This window comes from Theileria annulata, chromosome 4 (assembly GCF_000003225.4).
Source record: "Theileria annulata chromosome 4, complete sequence, *** SEQUENCING IN PROGRESS ***".
In the NCBI taxonomy this organism is placed as follows: domain Eukaryota; phylum Apicomplexa; class Aconoidasida; order Piroplasmida; family Theileriidae; genus Theileria; species Theileria annulata.
The window spans coordinates 1,375,218-1,397,926 of NC_011098.1; the positions used below are offsets into that span (position 1 = coordinate 1,375,218).

The window sequence follows — 22,709 nt, forward strand, 5'->3', positions numbered from 1 at the left end:
ATCTAATACATATAATAAGTGAATAGATTATAAAACATTTGCTTCATTTTAAGCAGAGCCAAGTTACCGTTCGATCCCAAATCACTGCAGTAGCTGTTCACCAGCCCACGGTCTCCGTTATTCAACTCCACATTGTTGCGATACTTTTTATATTGCAGAAGCTCAATTGCCTTTTTAATATCATTTTTAGAGAGAGATTTAATCAGTGGATCCAAGCACTTCATATCCCCAGAGTTGAAGCCTTTCTCGTACAGATCCTGAGACACTCCTTTCTTCCCCTCAGCCTCGGCCAACTTCCCCATGTAGTATAGAGAATCTATTTCACCCTGAAGAAGTGAGTCGTTGAGGAAGATTTTCATCTCCTTTACAGAGAATACGTCCGTTTTACCCTCATTTATGAGCATAGCTACATTCCATTGACCGGCCTGAACAGAATTATATATTTTAGAGTTACCAGTAGTCCTGAAAATGCAGAGAGTGCACTTAAAATGGCTGCCGCATGGTAGTTTTTCTTGATGTAATAAAAGAACGTGAGGAAGAACTCCTCTTCTATATAAACTTGGTCAACTGCAGTTTTGTAATTCAGAGCACACTCAGTCAGATTCGAATCAGTTCCAAGTCCAACCTCTAGCATTTGGGCACATCTGCAGTAGCCTCGACAATATCCATAATCCGCCGATAATCTGTATAGTTGGTATATATATGGTAGTTCTATGTAATAGTAAGTGGACCCCTTTTTTCTGGCTTTAATTGACAGTATTTCTGCGATAAAGAACAGCGACTCTGAGTTATGTGATTTTGCTGCCATCATAAAGTATTTTAATGAGAGGTCATAATTTACCGGTATCGGTCTCCCTTGCTCAGGTTCTCTCGCTCCAAAGAAGTATATTATTCCCAGACAATTTGCCGCATCTGAGTTACCCAGTGAAACTGCCCTCTGCAAAAGCTGAACTGAGTTTTCATAGTTTTTTGGAACTCCAATCCCTCTCATGTACATTGTCGCCAGCTCCAATAGCGATGACGACATGTTTTCTGGTGCGATTTTCTTCTCAAACTCGTTGATTTTTTCTTCAAACGGGTTTTCAGGCCCTTGATTTTCTTTGGAAAGACCACTGCAACCACCTTTTCTCTTGCCCACATTCCCTTCCTCATTTTTCATTGAATCTTCCAACTCAGTCAATTTCGTATACTCTTCTATTTTCAACAGGCTATTTAAGTCTTCTTTATATGCTTCAATTGAATACTTTGAAATTTTTAGGTTTTCAAGTGGGACCAGGTAATTAATCAAATGTTGCTCATCATCTCTTAGAATCTTCTTGTATAAATTGACAACTTGTTTCAAGTTGTCTCCAACGTCGTGATACATGAGATGGAAGGCTAATGCCAGCATTGCTGGCACATAGCCTCTTCTTGCTGATGATTTAAGGTATTTTAAGGCTTCAATTTTATTAACTCCCGGCCCATTTTTAATGTTATAGTATAATAAAAAGCTCAGAAAGTATTGCGATTTGGCATGGCCCATTTCTGCTGACTTTGAAAAATAATGTGCAGCTTTCTCTATATCATACCAAATTTTAAAAAATCGTTTATAGCCTATATTTTAATAGATATGAACTTGGCTGACCTAGAAGGTATATTGTTCCTAGTTCAAATAGGGATTCCTGAGCGATAATATCCGAGTATCCCTCAGAAATCTGTAAAGTAGTTGTGTAGACTAACAATTACCTTCTCAAACAGAGGAATTGATGAGTAGGGGTCCATTTCTTTCTCATAATTCCCATATCTATTATTTAATCATATTAATAATTCAGCTTTACCTGAGGAAATGGGCCTTTTTAAATGTTTCAATCCTCTCAGATTCTACGATCACAGATGTGGTTGGATTTAAACATACCATGATTCTTCGCTATAATAAAGCCGTTTTTAACTATGTACAAATTTAAAATGAGTAGAATCTGGAGGAATCTTGAGATTTTAAATTTTTTGCGTCCCATTTTGGACAGGAATCACACAGAAATGACACAGAATGAATCACAATTTATTGTAAGCATACAATTACACATTGATAACAAAATATACAATAATTACAGTGTAGTTAAAAATGTGATAAATTATGGTGATGGTTACTGTTTATTCTCCTAAATTTTAATGTGGATGTTGGATATGTTTGTACCTGATGATCTTTCAGAACCTTGAAGAATTTGCTAAACCTTGAGCATTTCAATGAATCCTATATATTTTTAATTTATGAAATCAACGAACGTCGACGTCATCGTCTACGAATGAGAAGTTATTGATGTCGCTTATGTTCATTTGTGTAACGTCTTCGCTACTCCCTTCAGGTTGTGTTTTTTTAGCGTATTGAAAGCCTGGAACCAAGCACGACAAGTTTTTTAGAGCATTATTTGCAGAAACAATATCCGGATCACTTGATGCTAAACGAATTATATATTTAAATGAGTACCTTTTTTATCATTTTTAAGTGAACCTAAGGAGAAAATTGAACCTGTATTACAACTTGAAGGCATATCCCAGTTTGAAGTTTCATAACCAACTCTCTTTTCCCAGTTCGGAGGTATCTTAACTTCTCCCTTCAAGTTGTATTTTTCCAAAACTCTACCCTTGAGTTCACTCATTGATTTTTCGTACATGGGATATCTTTGGGATTTTTGGATCATTGAAATCAATTGCCTAATGAAAATTATTATTTTATCTAACTTACGCTGAGTCATATTTGAATTGTTTACCCTGAATTGTTATCGGTGGTAATTTATTCATGACTTTATGTTTCCCATGAGGGTGGTCTGGAAATTTATGGTGATAGTGAGTGGATTCCACAATCTTGAATGAAAGGTTTAATCCATCCCTTTTACAGCCTGAGGAGAGTGATATGAATTCTAGTATGTTAAGATTCCATAACTCAATTGATGGCTCTGGAAGGGCAGGGGTGTGATCAGATGGAACTTTCAGATCATGTGAAAGAATTACTGGACTCGAGCTTGATAATTCCCTTTTATAACTATCATTATTATATTGTTTTATATTTGCCAACAAAATGTTTCTAGTTATCTTACATATTTTTGACCATTTTTCATCATCGAAGGTTACCTTTGGTTTAACTCCAACATCGGTTAATCTTTCAGCCAATTTTTCCAAATCTAGTTTAGTTAACAATCCTTTTTCTTCCGATTGTGGTTGTGTATCATTTGGTGGATTCTCTAGTGGTTTGCTGGATTCATCACTAACTTCAATAGTTGTGTTAGAATTCTCCGAAGATTCAAACATTTTACTACATTAAATGGCCATAGAACATTATATAAATTATAAAAATATATGTATAATCTGTGAAATTTATATAATAAATATTACTGAATCTTTTTGCATCACTTTATCTGTTGGGTCAAATTATCAGCTGTAAATCACTATCCATTAAATTCATATATATTGTAATTTTTGGAATATGATATGTTTTCCCATGTCAGTCTAAATTTATAATCGACGATTGTGATTGGTTTCTAATTTGAGCCAAAATTTAGAGATGTAAATTTCAAGTCATAGGTTTCTCAAATATTTCTCAAATTTTTTAAAATTGTACAAAATTTCTTATCTTTAGATCCATAATATAATATCTATTATTATCCTTTTTAATTTTGTGTTTTAAAATATTCTTATATTAATGCCAGCCTCAAATGATTCTACCATTTCATGCTCAATCGAGGAAACCAATGAAATCAGAAAGAAACTTGGCCTGAAACCACTAGCAGTCCCAACATCTGAACCAGAAAATGAATCTGAACAGCCTTCTCAAGATACAGAGGAAGTTATAGAACGCCTAAATAAATCTAAAAGAAGAAGAGCAAGAGAAGCTTTGATAAAGGAAGGCAGTATAGCAGATTCTATAAAGAAGGGAGAATTAATAAATTCAAAATGTAATAAATTAGTAGATAACTCTGAGAATGTTGATACTCTGGATTTGTTATCTTGGTCTAAAAAAATGGCCAAAGTTACGAAGTCGACCATAGCACAGGCAGATAAACATGTGACTTATAGCGACGATGAAGAATCAGATGAACCAAACGAAAACAACCATGAACCGAAAGAAGAAACAAACGGACCTAATTTGAAAGTGATACACAAAGTTAACGAGCTAGACTTGATAAAGGGAGACGGTGTAACGCTGACGTTGAAGGACGTGGGTGTTCTTGAGGCCGAAGCAGCGGGAGTTTCTGATTTAGATTTCCTGGAAAACGCAGAGTTAGTTGACATGAAGAAGGATAAGAAGAAAATGGAGCAGAGAATGAGGAATCAATATGGAAACTACGTGCCATATGAAGAAGATGACCCTCTAAACACCGGCTTCCTAAAACACTATGACGATACAATTAAGGAAACCCAAGGCACAAAGCTTACTTCACTTGCAAATGAAGATGAAGGATTTTTTGTAAAGCCAAACCAGTCTAGGAAATTCCAAGTTAATTTCGATGAAAATGAGAACTATGATTCCTTCATTAAAAAGACCAAACCCTCAGACACAAAAACAGAACTGGTCGATGAGACGGACGTGTTTTCAACCCTAAGTTCTAGGAAGGAGAAGCTGAAAAAGAAACCTAAACAGATGAACTGGGATAAGATATTCTCAAAAGATGAAAATATAGAACTTGATCTCAACAACTTAGTGCCAACCAAGATTAAGAAGGACGTCGCAGTGGTTGACGACGAAGACGAGGAGATGCTATATATCCAGATTTCAAAGTGAATAAATTATACATCAAATAGTTATTTACCTCATTTAATTAAAATTGATAGTTAAGTTTCTTTAACCGTTTTTTAGTCATCGCAAAAGGGTTTCAAACACTGAGGTAAAGAACGAGGACTCGAAAGATGTAAAGCCTCATGTGGACTTTGGAGCCTCAACTAATGGTTTGTTTTTATATTTTAATTTAAACTTTTAGACAAAAAATTCGAAATTACCACAACAACCGAGTTCTGCAAAGTTGTGAAAACGCCAATGGAAAAAATATCGGAACAAGAGTCTGACCAAAAGTACAATGTTAACACCGCTAGTGACCTGGTGGTGGACGACGACCCAAACACGTTATCGGTACTATGATATGTAGATATAAACACTATTTATATACAAAACGGAGTTCCAATTAATATTGATTGTTTAGGAAAGACCGCTAGGTGATGGCATTTCAGCCGCACTTTCATATATTAAACAAAGAGGCGACTACATAGATAAAAAAGCAGAAACCAGGTCCAAAGAAGTCCAACTAAACTACATTGACGAATACGGGAATGAAATGGTACAAAAAACTACTTAGTAGATATTTAATATACCAGTTTAACATTTATTATTCATTGTTTAGACCCCCAAGGAGGCCTTCAAAAAGATCTCGTGGATATTCCATGGCAAGCGTCCAAGTAAGAAGAAGCAGGAAAAGATGAGAAGGAAGATAGAATTAGGTATATTAAATGACCATTTCAGTTATTTAGAACATTTTATCTAAATTATTTTAACAATTTATCAGAACGCTCCGTGAACCAGAACCCAGTTGGGGCCCTACCAACCATGAAGGCCCTGTTCACTCACCAGGAAAAGGAACAAACACCACATATAACACTGTTCGGGAACAGAAACCTAAACTAATATGAATTCAATGTATAATATATGTCTAGTGAAACAAATTAATCTATGTTACAAGTTGTTAAACACTATTTATTCCTCTGGGAACGAAGTTTGGCTACGTAGGAACGAAGCTTCAAGTCGTAGGACTCGGCGGCAGTGATCTGGTCAAGCATTCCAGACTGTAGAGCCTTGACAGTCTTGGAAGAGATTCCAACGTCCTAAATCAAAAATAATTTTCTGGATTGAAGTACATTCATAGATTCTATCCTGTGCTTTATCATTCGGAGTATGGACAGAAGGTTAGAACGTTTCTCCTCCTCAGGCATCAAAGTCTTATAGTACATCTGCAAAACCTCCATGAGCTCTTGGTGGATCTCAGTCATCAGTTTAACCGTGTTCGGGTCAAATTCAACTATAAAATTATAAATTAGTTTATTATTGGTTTTATATATTTTTGTACATTGTGGAGAGCTGATTAATTTCTCTGACTGACATAGCTTTGTGTTAACAACAAACATCTTTTTACTTACTTTAAGATCAAGCTTAGAATCCTATAACCAATATTAGTTTCAAATAATTGAAAATATATGTTTTAATTATGGAATTTTGAAATTACCTTGATGTATTTAACTATGTCAAAGTCTCTCAATTCACTTATCCACCTCGAACGGTCAGGAAACGATGTTGAATGATGCAGCTTTAACTGGATCTTGTTCGCTGACTCTGTGGACTCAGTTTTTACTATACTTGGTGGGGGTTCAACTTGGGTTCCTGGCATTTTCAGGGAACTTATGACGCACAGCGAGTCAACCTCCTGGTCCTCCTTTTCCTATAAACATTAATTTGCATGACTTGTACCTGCAAGTCATGTATTGTGGTATCCAACAGCTTCCTTTTGCGATAATTTTCAGCTAAAAATACTTGTTGGTTTACAGTAAGGTACCTTTAGCTTCGATTTCTTCATCAGTGGATCTCGGACCTGGACTTGAGGGCAAATTTAATGATACAGACTGACACTCATTTATGATATTCAGTGAGTGTTCGTTAAAACGATCTACTAAAACTCCTCTAGTTTCGTCTAGGCTAAAACTTTTTCCAAATTTCTTGTTCACTTCCATATATTTCCTATTGCGATCCACTAAAAGTTGATTTCATAAGAACTAAATTACCCTTCTTTAAGTCTTCAAATGTTATTACCTCACTGGAAGGGTCTGCAATCCTTAATATGTGGTTCGCATCCAGTTTCTTTGGCGGTTTTCTTATTGGGATCCCCTTGATTTCCTCATAGAGTATCTTATCTTCCGGAACCTTCTCGTTGATCAAGTTGTAAAAGTATCGGGACTGGAGTATTCTCTTCCAAAAGTTCTCTTCTGGGAATTTCTTTTCCACCACTAACTTATTATAGAGGTTTCTAATGGTTTCATCTTCTGAAAGGAGTGTATCTGTGAGTTGTTTCGAGTATACATACACATTTTGTGAATTGACGAGTGTTGACGCTGGAGGAATTGACAGGAACCCTTCCAAGTTTGACCTCGCTAAAATTCATGATTACATATGTTTTTACCTTTTTGTTGCGATATGTTTGTTTTTAGTTCAGTTTTATGATGTTCCCAGAAATCTTTGGATGGAATTAACCCCTCCGAGCCATCTTCTGATCCCACTAGGCTATTGTAGATCCTTAACAGTTTTTCGTTTGAATCTAGGACAGCCTTCTTGGCCTCTTCATAGTTTTCTTCAACAACTTTTGGTGTTTTGGATTCCTGAGTTGGTGTAGTTACGCTTAGAGGTTTCGGCGAGGGCTTTGTAACTTCTTGCTCTTTCGGTAACTGACGGGATTTGGTTGAACACTCTGATAATAAGCTAGAAAATTCCTCTAAACGTTCTCTATCATCAATGAAATCCGCGACAACCACTGGTTTCAGAAGAATGTCATAGTCGGATATTTCTAAACCAATTAACTATGTGTATTGGATTTATGGTACCTGAAGTGAGTTTTATTGAGGATTCTTTGAAGGATAACCTAACTTTCGGAGTCTTTTTAGACTTTTCCGACCTTATCCAGTTCGACAGTGACCATTTATATGTGACGTTATCGGCTGTGAACAACAAATCAAAATTATTTATCAATATTGTGCCCTTAATCCCTTCAACGAGTACATTTTCAAATTTGTACTCTGACATTAATAATTAGAGACATATATATGGAGGGAAACATTAATTTAAAATGATTATTAAACATTGGCACTACAATCAGAACATTTCTGATGTGTAATCGTATTTACTCCTTGGAACAAAAGAATTATATGTATTTGAGCTAAGTCCTGATATTGGTAATTTAGTATCTTCTGTTTTAAATATCGACCCTTCCTTCTTTCCCGTCATATATCCCGGTTTGTTTTTGGTTCCAGACTAAAATGTGTATTAAAATTTAAAAATTCGTTACCTTCTTTTGGAATTTTCTCCAATTACTTGCTCTTTTATATGATTCTTCATCTTCTTTTTGTGATTTTTGTTGTTTTTTGAGTGTTTGGACCAATTTTCTCTTTCTCAATTTCTCCTTTTCGTTATCCGTTTTTTTGATTATTAAATTCTCTGGAATAACATAACCAGCTGGAGTTACTATTTCTTTAACTTCCTTGATTTTGGTTTCTGTTCTAATTTTAAGTCTGATCTAAACTGTTTTAACTCTTTTTTGACTTACTCTATCTCTTTGTACTTCTTCGGAAGTATTATAATCTTTATATGTTACAATATATCCCTTTTCTGTTTGCCGATTTATAATACAATCATACCAACGCCTAAATAAATATATGTAACCATCTTCATACCCATCTTCACCGTACAGCGCCTGAACTAAGGATCCAGGTTTGCACTGTGCAGGTAATGGAGGCTCTAACAATCTCAGGTCCTTAAGACAAAGGCTACACTTTTCTCGTGACCCTAGCAATTCAATAACTGTCAAATCATTTGGCTAAACGAATTATATTATACCAGTTAAGTACCTGGTCTCCCATAACTTGGACGACTTCTCCATATTTTTGTTTCCCATTGTACAGTACAACACATGTGCGTCCTAAATCATTTTTGATAGTGGAGCTCTAACCTATGAAAATTGATGTTGTAATATCTACATCCTTAATATCTTCCAGGTGGATAACACCTTGCTTCAAAAGTTCTAAAAAAACTTTGACAAACAACAAAATACCTTCATTGGATTGCTTGTACTTGATTAAATCATTGGTGAGAATAATAACTTCATTTAAATCTCTTTTAAGGGAAATTAATTCTTGGTTTTCTGGGTCTTGCTTTAAAGAATCCTCTACTGTAGCCAATTGTTTTTGATATTCATCCAAATTGGCCTAAATTATGGTATAGATGGTTGATATAATACCTTGAGATCATCAATGGTCTCAGCTTCATCCATTTAATAACTAAACAGAAACAAAGCTTTATTATAAATCAATAAAGAAACTTAAAATCCATTGAAAGTTTTAAAATTAAATAATATGAAAATGTAGAATAAGATTGTACATGATATAACAACAATAAGTTAAATTAAAGACATAGAAAAATATATATTAATGATTTGAATAATAAGAGAATCAAATTGTTCAAGTACTTCCTCATATGTCATCATCATATTTATTTGGTAGCCTGACACAGTAGATTCTACATTTTAAGTAAACTCTGTATATTAAGTTAAACAATTTTCTCACACTTGAATTGAATATTTTTTGTAGAAAATGTCTGTTGTTAAGTCTCTTAAAGCCCGGGAAATTCTCGGTAAGTAGATCCTTTTGTGTTAATAACAATTTTTAGATTCCAGAGGAAATCCCACCGTTGAAGTCGATCTAGTCACCGAAGCCGGCCTGTTTAGAGCAGCCTGTCCATCAGGAGCCTCAACTGGAATTTATGAAGCCTTAGAATTGCGAGATGGAGACAAAAGCCGTTATTTGGGTAAAGGTGTACTGAAAGCAGTTGAAAATGTTAACACAGTCGTGAAAAATGCAGTTGTAGGATTCGATACGTTGAATCAGAAGGAATTAGATACCTTGATGGTACAGAAATTGGACGGCACGCAGAATGAATGGGGATACTGTAAGTCAAAACTTGGAGCAAACGCAATCTTGGTAGTATCAATGGCAGCAGCCAGAGCAGCAGCAGCCAAAAAGGGAGTCCCACTCTACGTTCATCTAGCTCAACTGGCAGGAAAACCGACAGACAGATTTGTATTGCCAGTACCATGCTTGAACGTTATTAACGGAGGATCACACGCTGGAAACAGCCTGGCTATGCAAGAGTTTATGATCCTGCCAACTGGAGCCAACACTTTTAGAGAAGCATTGCAAATGGGGGCAGAAGTTTATCACACCCTGAAATCGGTCATAAAGAAGAAGTACGGCCAAGACGCAACAAACGTGGGAGATGAAGGAGGCTTTGCACCCAATATCAAATCAGCAGAAGAGGCTCTAGATCTCCTAGTTGATGCAGTTAAAAAGGCTGGATTTGAAGGGAAAGTCAATTTTGCCATGGATGTCGCAGCATCAGAATTCTATGTGAAAGAGAAGTCATCATACAACCTTGGATTCAAATGCGAAAAGGAACTCCTGAAAACTGGAGACGAAATGGTTGAATATTACACAAGCCTGTGTGAAAAATACCCAATTGTTTCCATAGAGGACCCTTTCGACCAAGATGACTGGGAATGCTACAACAAGCTTACGTCAAAGCTTGGACAAAAGGTCCAGATTGTGGGAGATGATCTTCTCGTAACAAACCCCAAAAGGATTCAAACGGCACTGGAAAAGAAGGCTTGCAACGCACTTTTGCTCAAAGTAAACCAGATTGGATCAGTGACTGAGTCAGTTGAAGCCTGCTTACTGGCCCACAAAAACAATTGGGGAGTCATGGTTTCACATAGATCAGGTGAAACTGAGGACACATTTATTGCAGACTTGGTGGTGGGACTTTCAACAGGTCAAATCAAAACAGGAGCACCATGCAGGAGTGAAAGAAACGCCAAGTATAACCAGCTTTTGCGCATCGAAGAAGAGCTTGGACCCAAGGCCACCTACGCAGGAGTTAACTTCAGAAACTTGTCCCACTAATCTATTTGTATGTGTTATTCCCAATTACTAATACTAAATGTATCCAAATATTTGTTTGTCAATGAGCTTTAGCCCTAGTTTACATGCCAAATTTAATATGCATTTTACTCCCTGATACACAAGTGTTTTAAATAAAATTTTATATAAACAATAGTAAGACGAACATGAAGGATAACTGTTCGGGCTTAAAACAGAGCAAAATCCACCTGTGTTACTGTAACTCAGATAAATGTTTATTAAACAGGGGGTTCTGTTTTAGGAGTGACGTGTGCGAAAATGGACTCCACAGGCAAAGGTGCTGCAGGCCATGCATGGTAAATATAGCCAACGGACGGTTAAATGGAGGAGCACTAAATAATAATATAGATACTAAAAACAAATTGATAGAAAAAACAAAGGAAACTGAGGGAGCCAAACCGAATACAAGTGAGTCTAAAAAAAAGCTAGAGGATTACAAAAATAACATAATTGCAAAGAAACCTTGGGTCACTCCGATCAAAATAGCAAGCATGGATAAACCAGAAGAAAGCTCTACAAAGAAGAAACAGACTAAAAGAGTTAATAGCTCAGTGAAAGAGAAGGGAAATAAATTAAAAGTGGACGGTTCAGTAAAAACGAAAACGGATAAAAGTTCAAAAAGTGGAACGAATAAGGTTAAAAAGGAAACGAGAAAGGAGAATGAGGAAAACCCAAAGAATTGTGAAGCCGATAATGAGAATATATATGTTTCATACTCGTTAAAAGGATATCTCAGGATAAAATCAAAAAATAAGGTGGAAATATGTGACAAATATTACACAAGAAGCAGGGAAATATGCGATGTAAGTAATTGTGTATGTGCAAATGATGAAAGTGACATAACTGTAGAGGAAACATCGTGTAATTGTTGGGAAGATTGCGGAATATTGGAAGATGAGTACCTAGAAGAACAAGATGAATACAACAGCTGCAGATGTTTGGGTTGATGGAAGAGTATTGATTAAGAATTAAGGTGTAAAATAATGCCAATAAAAATTCAGAAATAAGAAAACATAATTTTTTAAATTTTTAGCAAAAAATAGTTAATAAGTTTTGTCATTACCACCTCATATTATCATCGATGTTATTGACTTTACAAGATTCCTTTAATTTAATATTTTCCAGCCATGTATATATAATATTTAAAATGTGTTTAAAGTTTGAAACTTTAAAGCAAATCGCAACATTACATCTCCACAAATGGAATATACGGTAACAGATATGGATATAAATACTCTAGAATACCTATCTCTGGAGTATCTGTCCAGCCAAATCGAGCCAGTCGAGTACAATACAATGTATTATAAAATAATGGAAGAAAATGGTATATCGAGTAAAGAAATAAACGTAATTTTATCAGGTCATAAATAAAATTTTAGGTAAATTTGTGGATTCGACTGTATTCTAACAGAAATGTACTGATTCTAATCAACGAAGAGTTCGAAGAATATCTAAAAAGTAACTTTCAGAAGACAAAAAAGAGAAGTAAAACTAATTTATTGAACATAGATATAAACGGATTCGAATTAAATGAACTAGCGGAACACGTCCCAGAAACAAGACTTTTGTGCTCAAATACCTACAGAATCAAGAGCTTGAACCTTGTTCTATATGAGCAGGTGGTAAAAACAAACGATCGCTTCAAGCTAGTAATGCTAATAGCATCGAAAAGATACTCAGGTATGTGTATTGAATATTGACATTGTAATAGGATACTGGCAATCAGACCTTATTAATGAATCGAAAATCTCACCCAGAGACTTGTTTTCATTATTGAACTCTTTATGTAAAATAGGACTTGTATACAAGCTGACAATACCCCAAAATAGAATATCTAAAATACTGGTAAATAACATCAGTGAAAATTGTGTTATAAAGTACGATAACAACACCGAAACTCAGGATTCTCCATTAGATGTAGCACCAAAAACACAAAATTCCGCTTCCATTTGTTTCTTTCACAAGTATTTCATACTGGATAAAATACCAAAGTTCATAAGAACAATGTGCATGGGAGAGGCCACAAAAAACTATGAATCAACGATGCTGGAGATTCTAGAAAAGGAAGAAAATAATATTCTGTTAGAGTCCGACTGGAAAACATCATACTATAACTTAGCATTCCATGAACTGGGACAGATTAATACAAGAATAGATAACCACATCATCTCCAGAAGCTACTTGTATTTTAGAAAGTCGCTCGAGCTCAAGAACAAAATCGCACTCATCTTCGCATGGTGTCCTCAGACAAAAAAGTTTGAAAGATGTATAATGTTAATCAAGAACCCAAACGATATAAAAATGAAGATGAAAAGCTCAAATATACTCCATGTACTAAACCTGAAGAGCGATACACAAATGAACGAAAACTCTGAAGAAGACCTAACAGAGTCAACACCGTTTAATCTAAATGGACATTCAATACAGGAATATGTATACTATATAATAAAACTATCAAGAAATGGAATAACAGCGAAAGATATAAACAACTATGTACCAATCAAATATAAACAGCTCTCAAAACTAATTTTATATATGGAATCAGTAGGGTTGATAAGAAAGGAAACGGAAAGAGATGGGAAGATTTTTATGTATAGGTACTACACAACAGATAGTAAAACACCACTAGTCAAAACAGAGGTTATAGAAAGATTAGATACTTCATACATGAACGACATTGAACCAGATTTCGATTCAACATTTACACGAACATCAGATAAAACTAGCTTTAACAATGTTGAATACGCTCAAAAAAATTATACGCAATTTCTAAACAGCCAGAAAGATAAATATTCAGAAGAGTCTGTATACCAACAGGACTTTGAACGGATATTCGGAAACCTACAGCTCCCAAAGCAAGTAAACACAACCCTGTTCAAAAAAAGGATGGTCCTGATGAAAAATTACCTGGACTATTTCAAAGCAGCAACGTTTTCAAACATATCGAGCTTCTATGGAGATGTGGAGAGAAGCCAAACAAAAGCAGATAGAAAAACAGCAGTGAGAATAGCAAATTTTGTTCTAGAGGAGTTAAAATATTTAAAAATTTTAAGATGCGAGGAATTGAAAGGAGCAAATCTGCCGCTAACAATCCTGTTTGATTCAAGACATTTTAATGATAAGGAAGCATACAATTATATTAGAAATAACATAAATATGAAGAGAAACATTATCTCAGTACACACATCAGCATTGAAATCGAGAGTAAATGATCATTTTAAGAGCCCAGAAGTTGCAAATAATTTCCAAGAAGATTCTATAGATATACTGGATTCCACACCTGAAAATAAGGAGATGATAAACTTTAACATACAGGTGCCGTGTTTGGTAAGAAACATATCAGTAAACCAGCAAAAAATAGAGGTTAATTTAGAAAATTCAATGGGTTTTAGTCAGAAGGTGTTATCATCAAACGGTTATATTTTCCCAATAATGACGAGAATTAAACTGTTACACTCATTTTTGGTTGAAAACTTTAGTGAAAGTAGATTCACAACATTGGAAGTTTTGAGTAAAATGACGCTTGAAAAGTATTTCCAACTGATAGGATGTGGATATACACTGGAGAAAGTTACTAAGTATATAAATGAAAATGTATTAAATCTACCGGATGAATATATAAAAGTGTTATTAAACAGTAGAAGAGATCCAATCATAATATTGAATAACCAATTGAACTTTCTATATAGAATCAAACTGTTGTTATTCATGTCAGAACCAGTTGAGTCAAGTAAGAATGATGAAGTAGAAACATCTAGTGGTGAACATTTAAATGGGAAAGTGTTAAAGAATAGTGAAGTGGAAAAGAAAGAATTTATATGGGAATTGATTAAAGAAGTGGAACTGTATGATTATGTAAATAACCAGGTTGTGGGAAAATATGAAATTACAACTGAATTTGAGCTATATTGGCAAAATTTAAAGGTACAAGTGGATTCATATATTAATAGTGATCTGGAGATACCGCCTAAAATACTAAAGGTGAAGGAAGTGTTTGTAAAGAAGAATTGGAAAAAAGTTATATACCTAACAAGCACAATTAAGTATGAACTTGACCAGATAATAACAATATGGCTCTCGCTGAGTTGCAACTCACTTCACTACAAAAGTTTGATTAAGCTGTTCCATATGCCAATAGAAATAATAAACAAGCTCTCCAGTAAATTCAAGATAAATAACACACAAATCTACTCATACCTAGTCAGTAAAATCAAGAGTAACAAGTATGACCCAGAAGTGGAGGATGATAGAATACTCAACAAAATACTAACGAACATTCACAAAGATAACGAAATACTATGGATAGCAAGATACGTGATATCGGAAAAATTAATAAATCAAATTTTCTTAAATTTTCTTAAAAATGATTATAATAGTGTTATAAAGGACCAAGATTGTGAAAATGAGATTTCTACGAATACCAATGATATCATCGATAAGTTTCAGAGTTTTCTAACCAAAAATACATTGGATAAATCAGAAGAATGTTCGCAGAACAGAAAACCACTGGACGTATGGAACTATCTTCACATACTATTTAAACACAAGTACACAGTTAACGAGTGTAAAATCATATTCGACTACATAATCAACAAGTCAAACTTCAATTTGAGGATACTGAAAAAGCTAAGAAATATGAATATAAATGAAATAGTGCACTACACAATGAAAAAATCACACACAAACGTGTCGAACATTTACAACACCACACCAACTAATGCAATATTTAAAACCACAAGTTATCTCGTTGACCCAAAGAAAGTTTCCAATGACTTTGATATCATGATAAACACGCTTAGATTAAAATGCATACTATTCACATCATTATCAAGTAAGGGAAGCCAATTGGTAAACAATATAGACCCGAAAGATTTTAAACAAGTTTTAAAAAGGTGGTCTGATCACAGATGGATAGTAAAAAGCAAACAAAAGACTAACTTGTTTAAGGTATACAAATTGTCCAACCTGTCAAAGCTTAAACTGTTTCCAAAGTACTCAACCATTTATCATCTAGGAACACAACTTCTGTCATACATTTACCTGTTTGGTTATAACACAACTTATAGTAATCCAATTAATCAAAGACTAGGAATGATGCCATATTATCCCAATGAGTATAGAGAAACTACACTCACCATGAAGATAGATCTAGGACTAGAATTGGAACTTGATCCAAGACCTGATAATAACTCTTCATTTCTGTCGAACAATATTTCTGTGATAAAAAACTGCCTAGATTTGGACTTTTACACCATTTTCAATATACTGGAGAACTTCAAAATCGTAAAGTTCGAACCGAAGTGGAATAACCAATCAAACACCCAAGTCAGCGTTAAATCGGGCTATTCCCGCTTCATAGAAGGAGGAATATCAAAGCATATCAAAAGTATGAAAAATAAAATGTCAATAAGTCAAGTGGAAGCAAACATAAACTCAGTACAGGCAAATCTTAGATCACACAACTATATAAATGAATACTCTAGACAGAATGTAATACCCAAGGCGATGGTATGTGAAAATGAACTAACTGACATATTGAATCCTTTACAGTTTGAAAGTTCATACCCAGAAACATTTGATTCTCCAAAAAATACAAGGAAAACATTTAAAAATGTATTGGAAGTGATAGATTATCTAATGAATTTGTTTATGCTGAAAGAGGTTCCGGCAGATCTTGAAAGTAGTTTTAGTAAAATAGTACAAATAGTTAAGAGTTCAGGAACACATGGGATTTCTCACAAGAAGCTTAAATTTGGATTTGAGTACATGAATGAGAAGAAAACCTCTAACAAAAGAAAATGCCGTGAAGATTTACTTTCAAATAATGATTTCTCACCTGATTCATTGGTTAGAATTCTGGTTTATGCAGCGGCAATGCTAAGGCTTCTGATAATGGTACCGAATGGAACAGAATATTTGTATATATACTGGGAGTACTGTAAGGATCTATTTATCAACAAACAAGAGAAAAATGAACTAAACAAGATTGAAGAAGAAGGATTGGTTAGAAAGAAGCCTGATTATGTACCGGAACTAATGTGGATAATATGGGAAAGAGATGCATTTGATATATTAGAGGGGGAAATGGAACAATTTCTTGGGAATATAAAGGAATTGTTTCCGGAAGATACGGAATCTTACTCAAACACACTAAAGTCGACATCCCAAAACACATTCGTAAAACTGGACGGACATATTGACGTACATTTGGTAGGGTTCTTATCATTGAAGATATTCTGCATGGTTAAAGATAAACCGGGCATAACAGTTCACCAGGTATTTAGATAATTATTCATAGTGTGTAGATATGGAAGGATCTGGTGATACTGGACGAATGCGAAGTGGAAGTACTGGTGGAATCAATGGTCTTGGAAAAAATTCTTAGTGTAAAGAAAATAAATGTGCAAAATCTATCGAATTCTACATTCGAATCTGTAAAAGGAAGTGAAGGTGGTGTAGTCCACAACCTATATTATCCCCAAGAAACTAGTTTTGTAGTTTGGAAATTTAAAAAATTGTTACTTTCAGAATAATTTCAATAAAATAAATTTATATATTATTTATATAGTTAATGGAAGTATACTCAGTAGTGGGATTAAGGGGCTTGTTCTCTGACCCAAACAAAGCCTGGATCGTTATGGCAACACAGTCTCCTCATAGACCAATGATAATGAAGAATCATATGAGGATAACAAACGTTCTAACTATGGCCTCAGGGTTCGAAGAAGATCTCAGCAAGGATGATTATCCTACAGGAGGAGACTACTCAGCAGCAACCGCTGAAAATAAGGCCCGAATAGTAGCAAAAACTATATTTACAGCTAATGATCCAGAATCTAAGAAGAAAGTGAGAACGCTTTTAACAAATCCATTCGGAGAATTGGATAAGGATTTTGACGTGGACAAGGTATCTTTTAAAGATTCAAGATTAATAGAATTTCATTTAGATACAAGTGGTAATTGGAGCAGACACTATTGCAGATATGAATGGAACAATCTACGAAAAACCGGTAGACAGAGAAGATGCAAGGAGACAACTCAGCTCATATGTAGAATCATACCATAATATTTATACCGGAGTTGCAATGTTTGCAAGGGGTAGAGGATATGAAGTTCCAGAAAAAAAATTTTATACTACGACGAAAGTTAAGTATCAAAAGTTATCAGAGGAAGATATAAATGCACTTTTAGATACAAGAGAACATGAGGGATCAGCAGGTATAAATTCCTAACTAATAATAAATTTTAAGGATCATATCGGATAACAGGATTAGCAGAATCACTAATAGAAGAACTTGTGGGCTCATATACCAACGTTATTGGACTTCCTGCACAATGTGTATCATCAGCACTATGCGACCTGGCAAAATCATATAATATGTTTAATTTTTAATTAAGACCCAAATATAATGTAAAATATGTTTTTTATTTCTATTTTAATGATTAATGGCAGTCATTTTTTGTAAAATATTTATACTTGATACATCCTTACGTTCGATCACCTATATTATTGTCCAAAACCTTACACATTTGATCTAAACTCTAGAAAAACATTCAAAATTAATTTTTATTTTTAATAATGTTAAATTCCGACACATTAATCCCTCCAGAGGCCAATGGATTTTTTAATCGTCTCAATCTTCCAGTAGAACAGAGGCCCGTTTTGGGATATTTCAGCAACAAAGTATATAACGTAGATAATGTAGAGGATTACCTTAATTTTTCATGGAAATTTGATAATCCCTGCTCATCGGACTTTGAGGATAGGTTTGCATTGTTAGAAAACCTCTCTGACGTTTTCTCTGCTGATTTGGAAGACAAACTAACATCCAAGTATGATTCAAGGTTGATTGGTAGGTCAAATTAATCTTATCATCATATTATAGTGTTATCAACCTTGGACGAGAAGTTACAGGAATATTTGTATGGAGTTACAGGTAATGACCATGAAACACCAGATCACTCGAGTTGGAATTTGCCAGATTATCACCCTTTAAAGGTCAAATTGGTTCTTCCAGGAGATGAAAAGTTCGGTCTAAACACAAATTGGGACCAAAGATTGCAATCTTCAATCAGAAATCTCTTTCTTTTTAAAAACAATGACAAATTGAGTGAATTTAACAATGATTTTGAATACTCCTTATTAAGGTTTGTATATATATTTATAAAATAATCACACATAGTGATGTTGGACATTTTGCAAACTCATGTAAATTGGGGTCAATTAAGCTTTTAAACTCGTTGCTTGCCTCAAATTTCTCCGAAGTTCCGTCTGGGTTTTTTGAAGTTACCCCTCAGTCATACCCACTAATTTACAAGTTCTATTCACCAAAGTTCAAAGACGGTATGTTTTTATTTTATTTCATTTTTCAGACCGACTCTTTGTATACGACGGGATTGTGTTCACTCTAGTACTTGGAAACTGCTCGTCATACTCAAAAATTAGCTATACAACGTGTAAAAAGCTTTACTCGAACGATCTAAAGGGAAAGCAAGCTCTTTGTGACGCCATACATATGATTGGTACAATTTCTAGATTTGCAGTTCCTTTCTGTTGTATAACCGATTATATGGGTTTCAGAGTAGTAGGAGAACCATTGATCAGCCTAAGGTATTATATTTAATCCATTAGAATAATTTAGCTTAAACACGAAGTACTTACTGGATGATTTACTTGGTTTTGACTCGTACTCAGTTATAGAGCATGATGGGCATCTTGTGACCTCATCACTATTCGAAAACGACCAACTCTATCAGGACTTTATTAAGCTTTCTACAAATCTTAGAGTTTCTTCATTACCTGTGCCATTCGGGTCAACGGATCTTGATGGACCTCAGGATTTCAATAACAATTCTAATGCAGTCGAATCAAATGGAACATTGTACTTCCGTAATACACATGAGGTTTTACCTCCAATGCCAGATTTAAATACTGGATATGATCAGTTATACAAGAATCGTTTTCGCCAAGAATTCTCTACAGTACACTACGAAGGCTTTTTAAAATGTACACTTAATTCACAGTCTCTATTTAATAAGAATTTTGATGACACAATGTTCCAAACAGCAGCGGAACTCAATAACTTTGTTCTTGAAAATAATTTAGACAAATTCCACACCATGACTAGCTCATGGGACATAAGTAACACACTCCATTCATTTGGAATAAATATAAGGTAAGATTGACTTTATCAAAGAAACTCTTAGAAATATTGGAAAGATATATGAAAATACCAGCCATAGTGCACTAAAAGACTTACTTGCATGTGAAATGGTGTCGCGAGCTTTTAAACACCTATGGGACATGGAATTGGAAAGTTTTATTAGAAATAAGAACGTGAACCTGGATTTAATTCAAGAGTAAGCAAACATTACATCAAAATTTTTAGGCTTTTTGTTAAAATGTTAAACGATCTTCTAGGTCTTAGTCTAGAATCTTTGTCATTTTGGAACCAATATATCCACCCTCAAATATCAATTCAGTAAGTAAATTTAAGATTATAGTATTATAGCTTTAATGTAATTGATTTGCAAAGCATAACTTTTAAGACATTACCTCAAATGTTACTAATTAGCGCAGTTGAATATAACCTGGGAATAGTTATACCTAAATTAACAAACGGTCAAGAACATACTAAACAGATTGACCTAAATCATTTTAAGTCTTCAAAACGTTCTAAAATTCTCCATAACGGTCAATTTGACTTGAATTTTTATGCAAAAGTTTCGGTTTCATGCCCTAAATATAACCTGTCAATATTTAAGGCATCGTCAAAACTGTGTGACCACAAAGGTATCTTTTATTAACTTACATAATCTATAGGATTCCATGGATACGGGTTTCTTTTGGAATCCTCCAGCTTTGGAATGGGATTGCCAAGACACATAAAGTCCAAAATTGTTGGAACTGGTTACCCTTGTAATCCTATATGTTCGTATAACTATGAATTGGTATGTAGTAAATTTAACCAACACTTAACTGGAATCAACCTATACTGCCTAATCGAATCATTGGTCCAAACAGACCCATTTTTGAGATTTAAACTCCTACTAACTTTGGGATACACATTCCTCAAGCATAGATTTTATAAAAAAGCGCTTCAAATCTCCAAATTTCTGTCATTGAATTCATTTTCAATGACGCTTTTTGTTGAGGCCAAGATCTTGGAGTTACAATGCTATTGTTTAACTGGTATTTTCTGTAATTTACAAGTATTTAGGGGATAATGATTCAATGGAGACTGAATACCATTTGATAAAGGATAATTTGAAAAGCTTGGAAGGGTTTGATGGATTTTTAAACTTGCAGGTACTCACTGTTAATAGTTACCACAAATGGAATACCAATGATTACAAAGGATGTATATCATACATAGAGAACTCCAAAGAGTCATTTTTACATGTAAGTAGAATAAACTAAAATAAATTTTGTAGTTGTTCTCAGTGAAAAACTACGAGTGGGTCCCAGTTTTCTTCCTTTCCCTTTTGGGCTATTGTAATGCGAAACTAAATGTGTATTTTGACTCGACGAAGGTTCACCACGAATTGGTTAGATATTGCAACTTGTCTAATCTTCCAACCTACACTAAGTGTAACTTGCTATGGCTTCTCTTGGAATCACTAATAAGGTTGTTTGTAACTAGATAAATTTTTTAGGGTGGGATCTTACTCACATGCATCCAAAATATCAACTGATTTGTTGTCGATCTTGGAGTTTCAATTCGGACCCTTGTCCATGGAATACTTGAGATCACTGTATGTTTCAGCATGGCTACACCGTCAAATGGGTTCTATACATTTTCTACACCCGTATCTCTACCTTTCAAACTCTGAAAATTTAATCCATTACAAGGTAAAACAACGAATGTAAATGAGTTTTAGGGGCCTAACCACTGGTTCGAAAATCAAGATTTGATAATGGAAGAGCTTTCTTCAGGAAATTGCTGTTTTGATAAGAGGAAACACTTGAAGGAATCACAAAACCTTTACACCATTATTTTGGACAAGTTTTTATACCTCTCAAGGAAGAATAACATCAAGATCTTGGAGATTATCAATAATATAGACCCTAATTTTTGCACTTCTAAATTAGAGAAACTTGTAAATATAACTAAGCAGAGTATTTTGGAACAAGGAAATCAAAAAGTTATTGACGGTCTAGAAGATACGATTCTAGTCCAATACCTTGATCAATCCGATGTGTTTCAATCCAAGATTATGCTTGTTGTTGAGAATTATTTGATGCTTAAAATACTTTCTCTCGATACTAAGCAATACCATGTAATTTCTATTCTAATCATAGTTTTTAGGAAGTTGCAAATAAGCTTTACAATGCATATGCGAGTCAAGTGTCTAGTGAGTATACCAAGCAATTATCGACAGGAACAAGAACAGAATGCGGATATATTAAGACCAAAAAGACATACAGCTACGGAACAAGGGTAATAAGATTTCCAGAATCATTCTCATCATACCTATCAATAAAGAAAAATATAATACCAAAAAGGTATTGGTATATAAATAAATAAATACCTTTTAGTGGCCATGATCTAAGATCAACAGAGTGTTTGCTAATGGCAGAACCAGAATACACTAAGAAAAAAATATGTGAAATGTGTCTTTCAAGCTGTGATTCCGGAGCTGATTTCAATAACTGGTAAATTTACCAAAAAACATACACATATAGGTTCGATTCGGTGTTTGATTTTATACATCCGAAATGTGTGTTATCTGGAGATAAATTCCAGTTAAGTTTGGACATTTTGAGGAACTTCTCCACTCCCTGCCAAAGGCTATTTATATTGGGTCATTTGGCAAGTATTTCCAGATCAGATTTAAACCAAACACTCACATTTAAATTATTTAAAAGAAATATGTTGAATTCAATTAACAGAAAGGGAAATTTTAAATAATAAATTTAAAGATAATGTAATATAGTTGCACACTATAATATT

The 22,709-nt window shown here is 34.4% G+C and overlaps 10 protein-coding genes across 10 annotated transcripts, besides 3 other annotated features; 6 read left to right on the forward strand and 4 right to left on the reverse strand.

Annotated features, from left to right (window-relative positions):
* Positions 1-2: 2 nt before the first annotated feature.
* On the reverse strand, positions 3-2,063 carry TA10450 (uncharacterized protein; the record flags this gene model as incomplete). The annotated part of the gene is made up of 7 exons (XM_948243.1): positions 3-425; positions 455-1,593; positions 1,625-1,694; positions 1,726-1,783; positions 1,818-1,860; positions 1,895-1,965; positions 2,011-2,063. 7 exons carry the CDS (start codon positions 2,061-2,063, stop codon positions 3-5), a joined length of 1,857 nt encoding a protein of 618 aa, XP_953336.1.
* Positions 1,926-1,965: a sequence feature (1 probable transmembrane helix predicted for TA10450 by TMHMM2.0 at aa 12-31).
* Positions 1,983-2,063: a sequence feature (Signal anchor predicted for TA10450 by SignalP 2.0 HMM (Signal peptide probability 0.005, signal anchor probability 0.886) with cleavage site probability 0.002 between residues 27 and 28).
* Positions 2,011-2,030: a sequence feature (1 probable transmembrane helix predicted for TA10450 by TMHMM2.0 at aa 12-31).
* A 32-nt stretch (positions 2,064-2,095) lies between the features above and the next one.
* TA10445 (uncharacterized protein) lies at positions 2,096-3,285 on the reverse strand (the record flags this gene model as incomplete). Its single annotated transcript, XM_948244.1, has 4 exons — positions 2,096-2,230; positions 2,263-2,435; positions 2,465-2,691; positions 2,723-3,285. The coding sequence occupies 4 exons, from the start codon at positions 3,283-3,285 to the stop codon at positions 2,096-2,098; spliced, it is 1,098 nt and encodes a 365-aa protein (XP_953337.1).
* A 391-nt stretch (positions 3,286-3,676) lies between these two features.
* On the forward strand, positions 3,677-5,650 carry TA10440 (uncharacterized protein; the record flags this gene model as incomplete). The annotated part of the gene is made up of 6 exons (XM_948245.1): positions 3,677-4,752; positions 4,832-4,920; positions 4,953-5,101; positions 5,172-5,306; positions 5,370-5,487; positions 5,532-5,650. 6 exons carry the CDS (start codon positions 3,677-3,679, stop codon positions 5,648-5,650), a joined length of 1,686 nt encoding a protein of 561 aa, XP_953338.1.
* Positions 5,651-5,715: 65 nt separating this feature from the next.
* On the reverse strand, positions 5,716-7,810 carry TA10435 (uncharacterized protein; the record flags this gene model as incomplete). Its single annotated transcript, XM_948246.1, has 8 exons — positions 5,716-5,847; positions 5,881-6,180; positions 6,246-6,458; positions 6,488-6,540; positions 6,573-6,767; positions 6,799-7,164; positions 7,194-7,574; positions 7,612-7,810. The coding sequence occupies 8 exons, from the start codon at positions 7,808-7,810 to the stop codon at positions 5,716-5,718; spliced, it is 1,839 nt and encodes a 612-aa protein (XP_953339.1).
* A 247-nt stretch (positions 7,811-8,057) lies between these two features.
* Positions 8,058-9,053, reverse strand: TA10430 (uncharacterized protein; the record flags this gene model as incomplete). The annotated part of the gene is made up of 5 exons (XM_948247.1): positions 8,058-8,278; positions 8,327-8,600; positions 8,632-8,702; positions 8,733-8,988; positions 9,021-9,053. The coding sequence occupies 5 exons, from the start codon at positions 9,051-9,053 to the stop codon at positions 8,058-8,060; spliced, it is 855 nt and encodes a 284-aa protein (XP_953340.1).
* Positions 9,054-9,372: 319 nt separating this feature from the next.
* TA10425 (enolase, putative) lies at positions 9,373-10,737 on the forward strand (the record flags this gene model as incomplete). Its single annotated transcript, XM_948248.1, has 2 exons — positions 9,373-9,412; positions 9,449-10,737. The coding sequence occupies 2 exons, from the start codon at positions 9,373-9,375 to the stop codon at positions 10,735-10,737; spliced, it is 1,329 nt and encodes a 442-aa protein (XP_953341.1).
* A 164-nt stretch (positions 10,738-10,901) lies between these two features.
* TA10415 (uncharacterized protein) lies at positions 10,902-11,702 on the forward strand (the record flags this gene model as incomplete). The annotated part of the gene is made up of 1 exon (XM_948249.1): positions 10,902-11,702. The coding sequence occupies one exon, from the start codon at positions 10,902-10,904 to the stop codon at positions 11,700-11,702; it is 801 nt and encodes a 266-aa protein (XP_953342.1).
* Positions 11,703-11,955: 253 nt separating this feature from the next.
* Positions 11,956-17,288, forward strand: TA10410 (uncharacterized protein; the record flags this gene model as incomplete). The annotated part of the gene is made up of 4 exons (XM_948250.1): positions 11,956-12,102; positions 12,135-12,435; positions 12,467-17,031; positions 17,061-17,288. 4 exons carry the CDS (start codon positions 11,956-11,958, stop codon positions 17,286-17,288), a joined length of 5,241 nt encoding a protein of 1,746 aa, XP_953343.1.
* A 38-nt stretch (positions 17,289-17,326) lies between these two features.
* Positions 17,327-18,148, forward strand: TA10405 (Maf-like protein, putative; the record flags this gene model as incomplete). The annotated part of the gene is made up of 3 exons (XM_948251.1): positions 17,327-17,662; positions 17,703-17,973; positions 18,006-18,148. The coding sequence occupies 3 exons, from the start codon at positions 17,327-17,329 to the stop codon at positions 18,146-18,148; spliced, it is 750 nt and encodes a 249-aa protein (XP_953344.1).
* A 186-nt stretch (positions 18,149-18,334) lies between these two features.
* TA10400 (uncharacterized protein) lies at positions 18,335-22,415 on the forward strand (the record flags this gene model as incomplete). Its single annotated transcript, XM_948252.1, has 15 exons — positions 18,335-18,608; positions 18,642-18,903; positions 18,939-19,099; positions 19,129-19,366; positions 19,398-19,931; positions 19,963-20,115; positions 20,145-20,237; positions 20,268-20,548; positions 20,579-20,947; positions 20,976-21,157; positions 21,190-21,383; positions 21,412-21,607; positions 21,637-22,035; positions 22,065-22,261; positions 22,295-22,415. The coding sequence occupies 15 exons, from the start codon at positions 18,335-18,337 to the stop codon at positions 22,413-22,415; spliced, it is 3,654 nt and encodes a 1,217-aa protein (XP_953345.1).
* Positions 22,416-22,709: the final 294 nt, after the last annotated feature.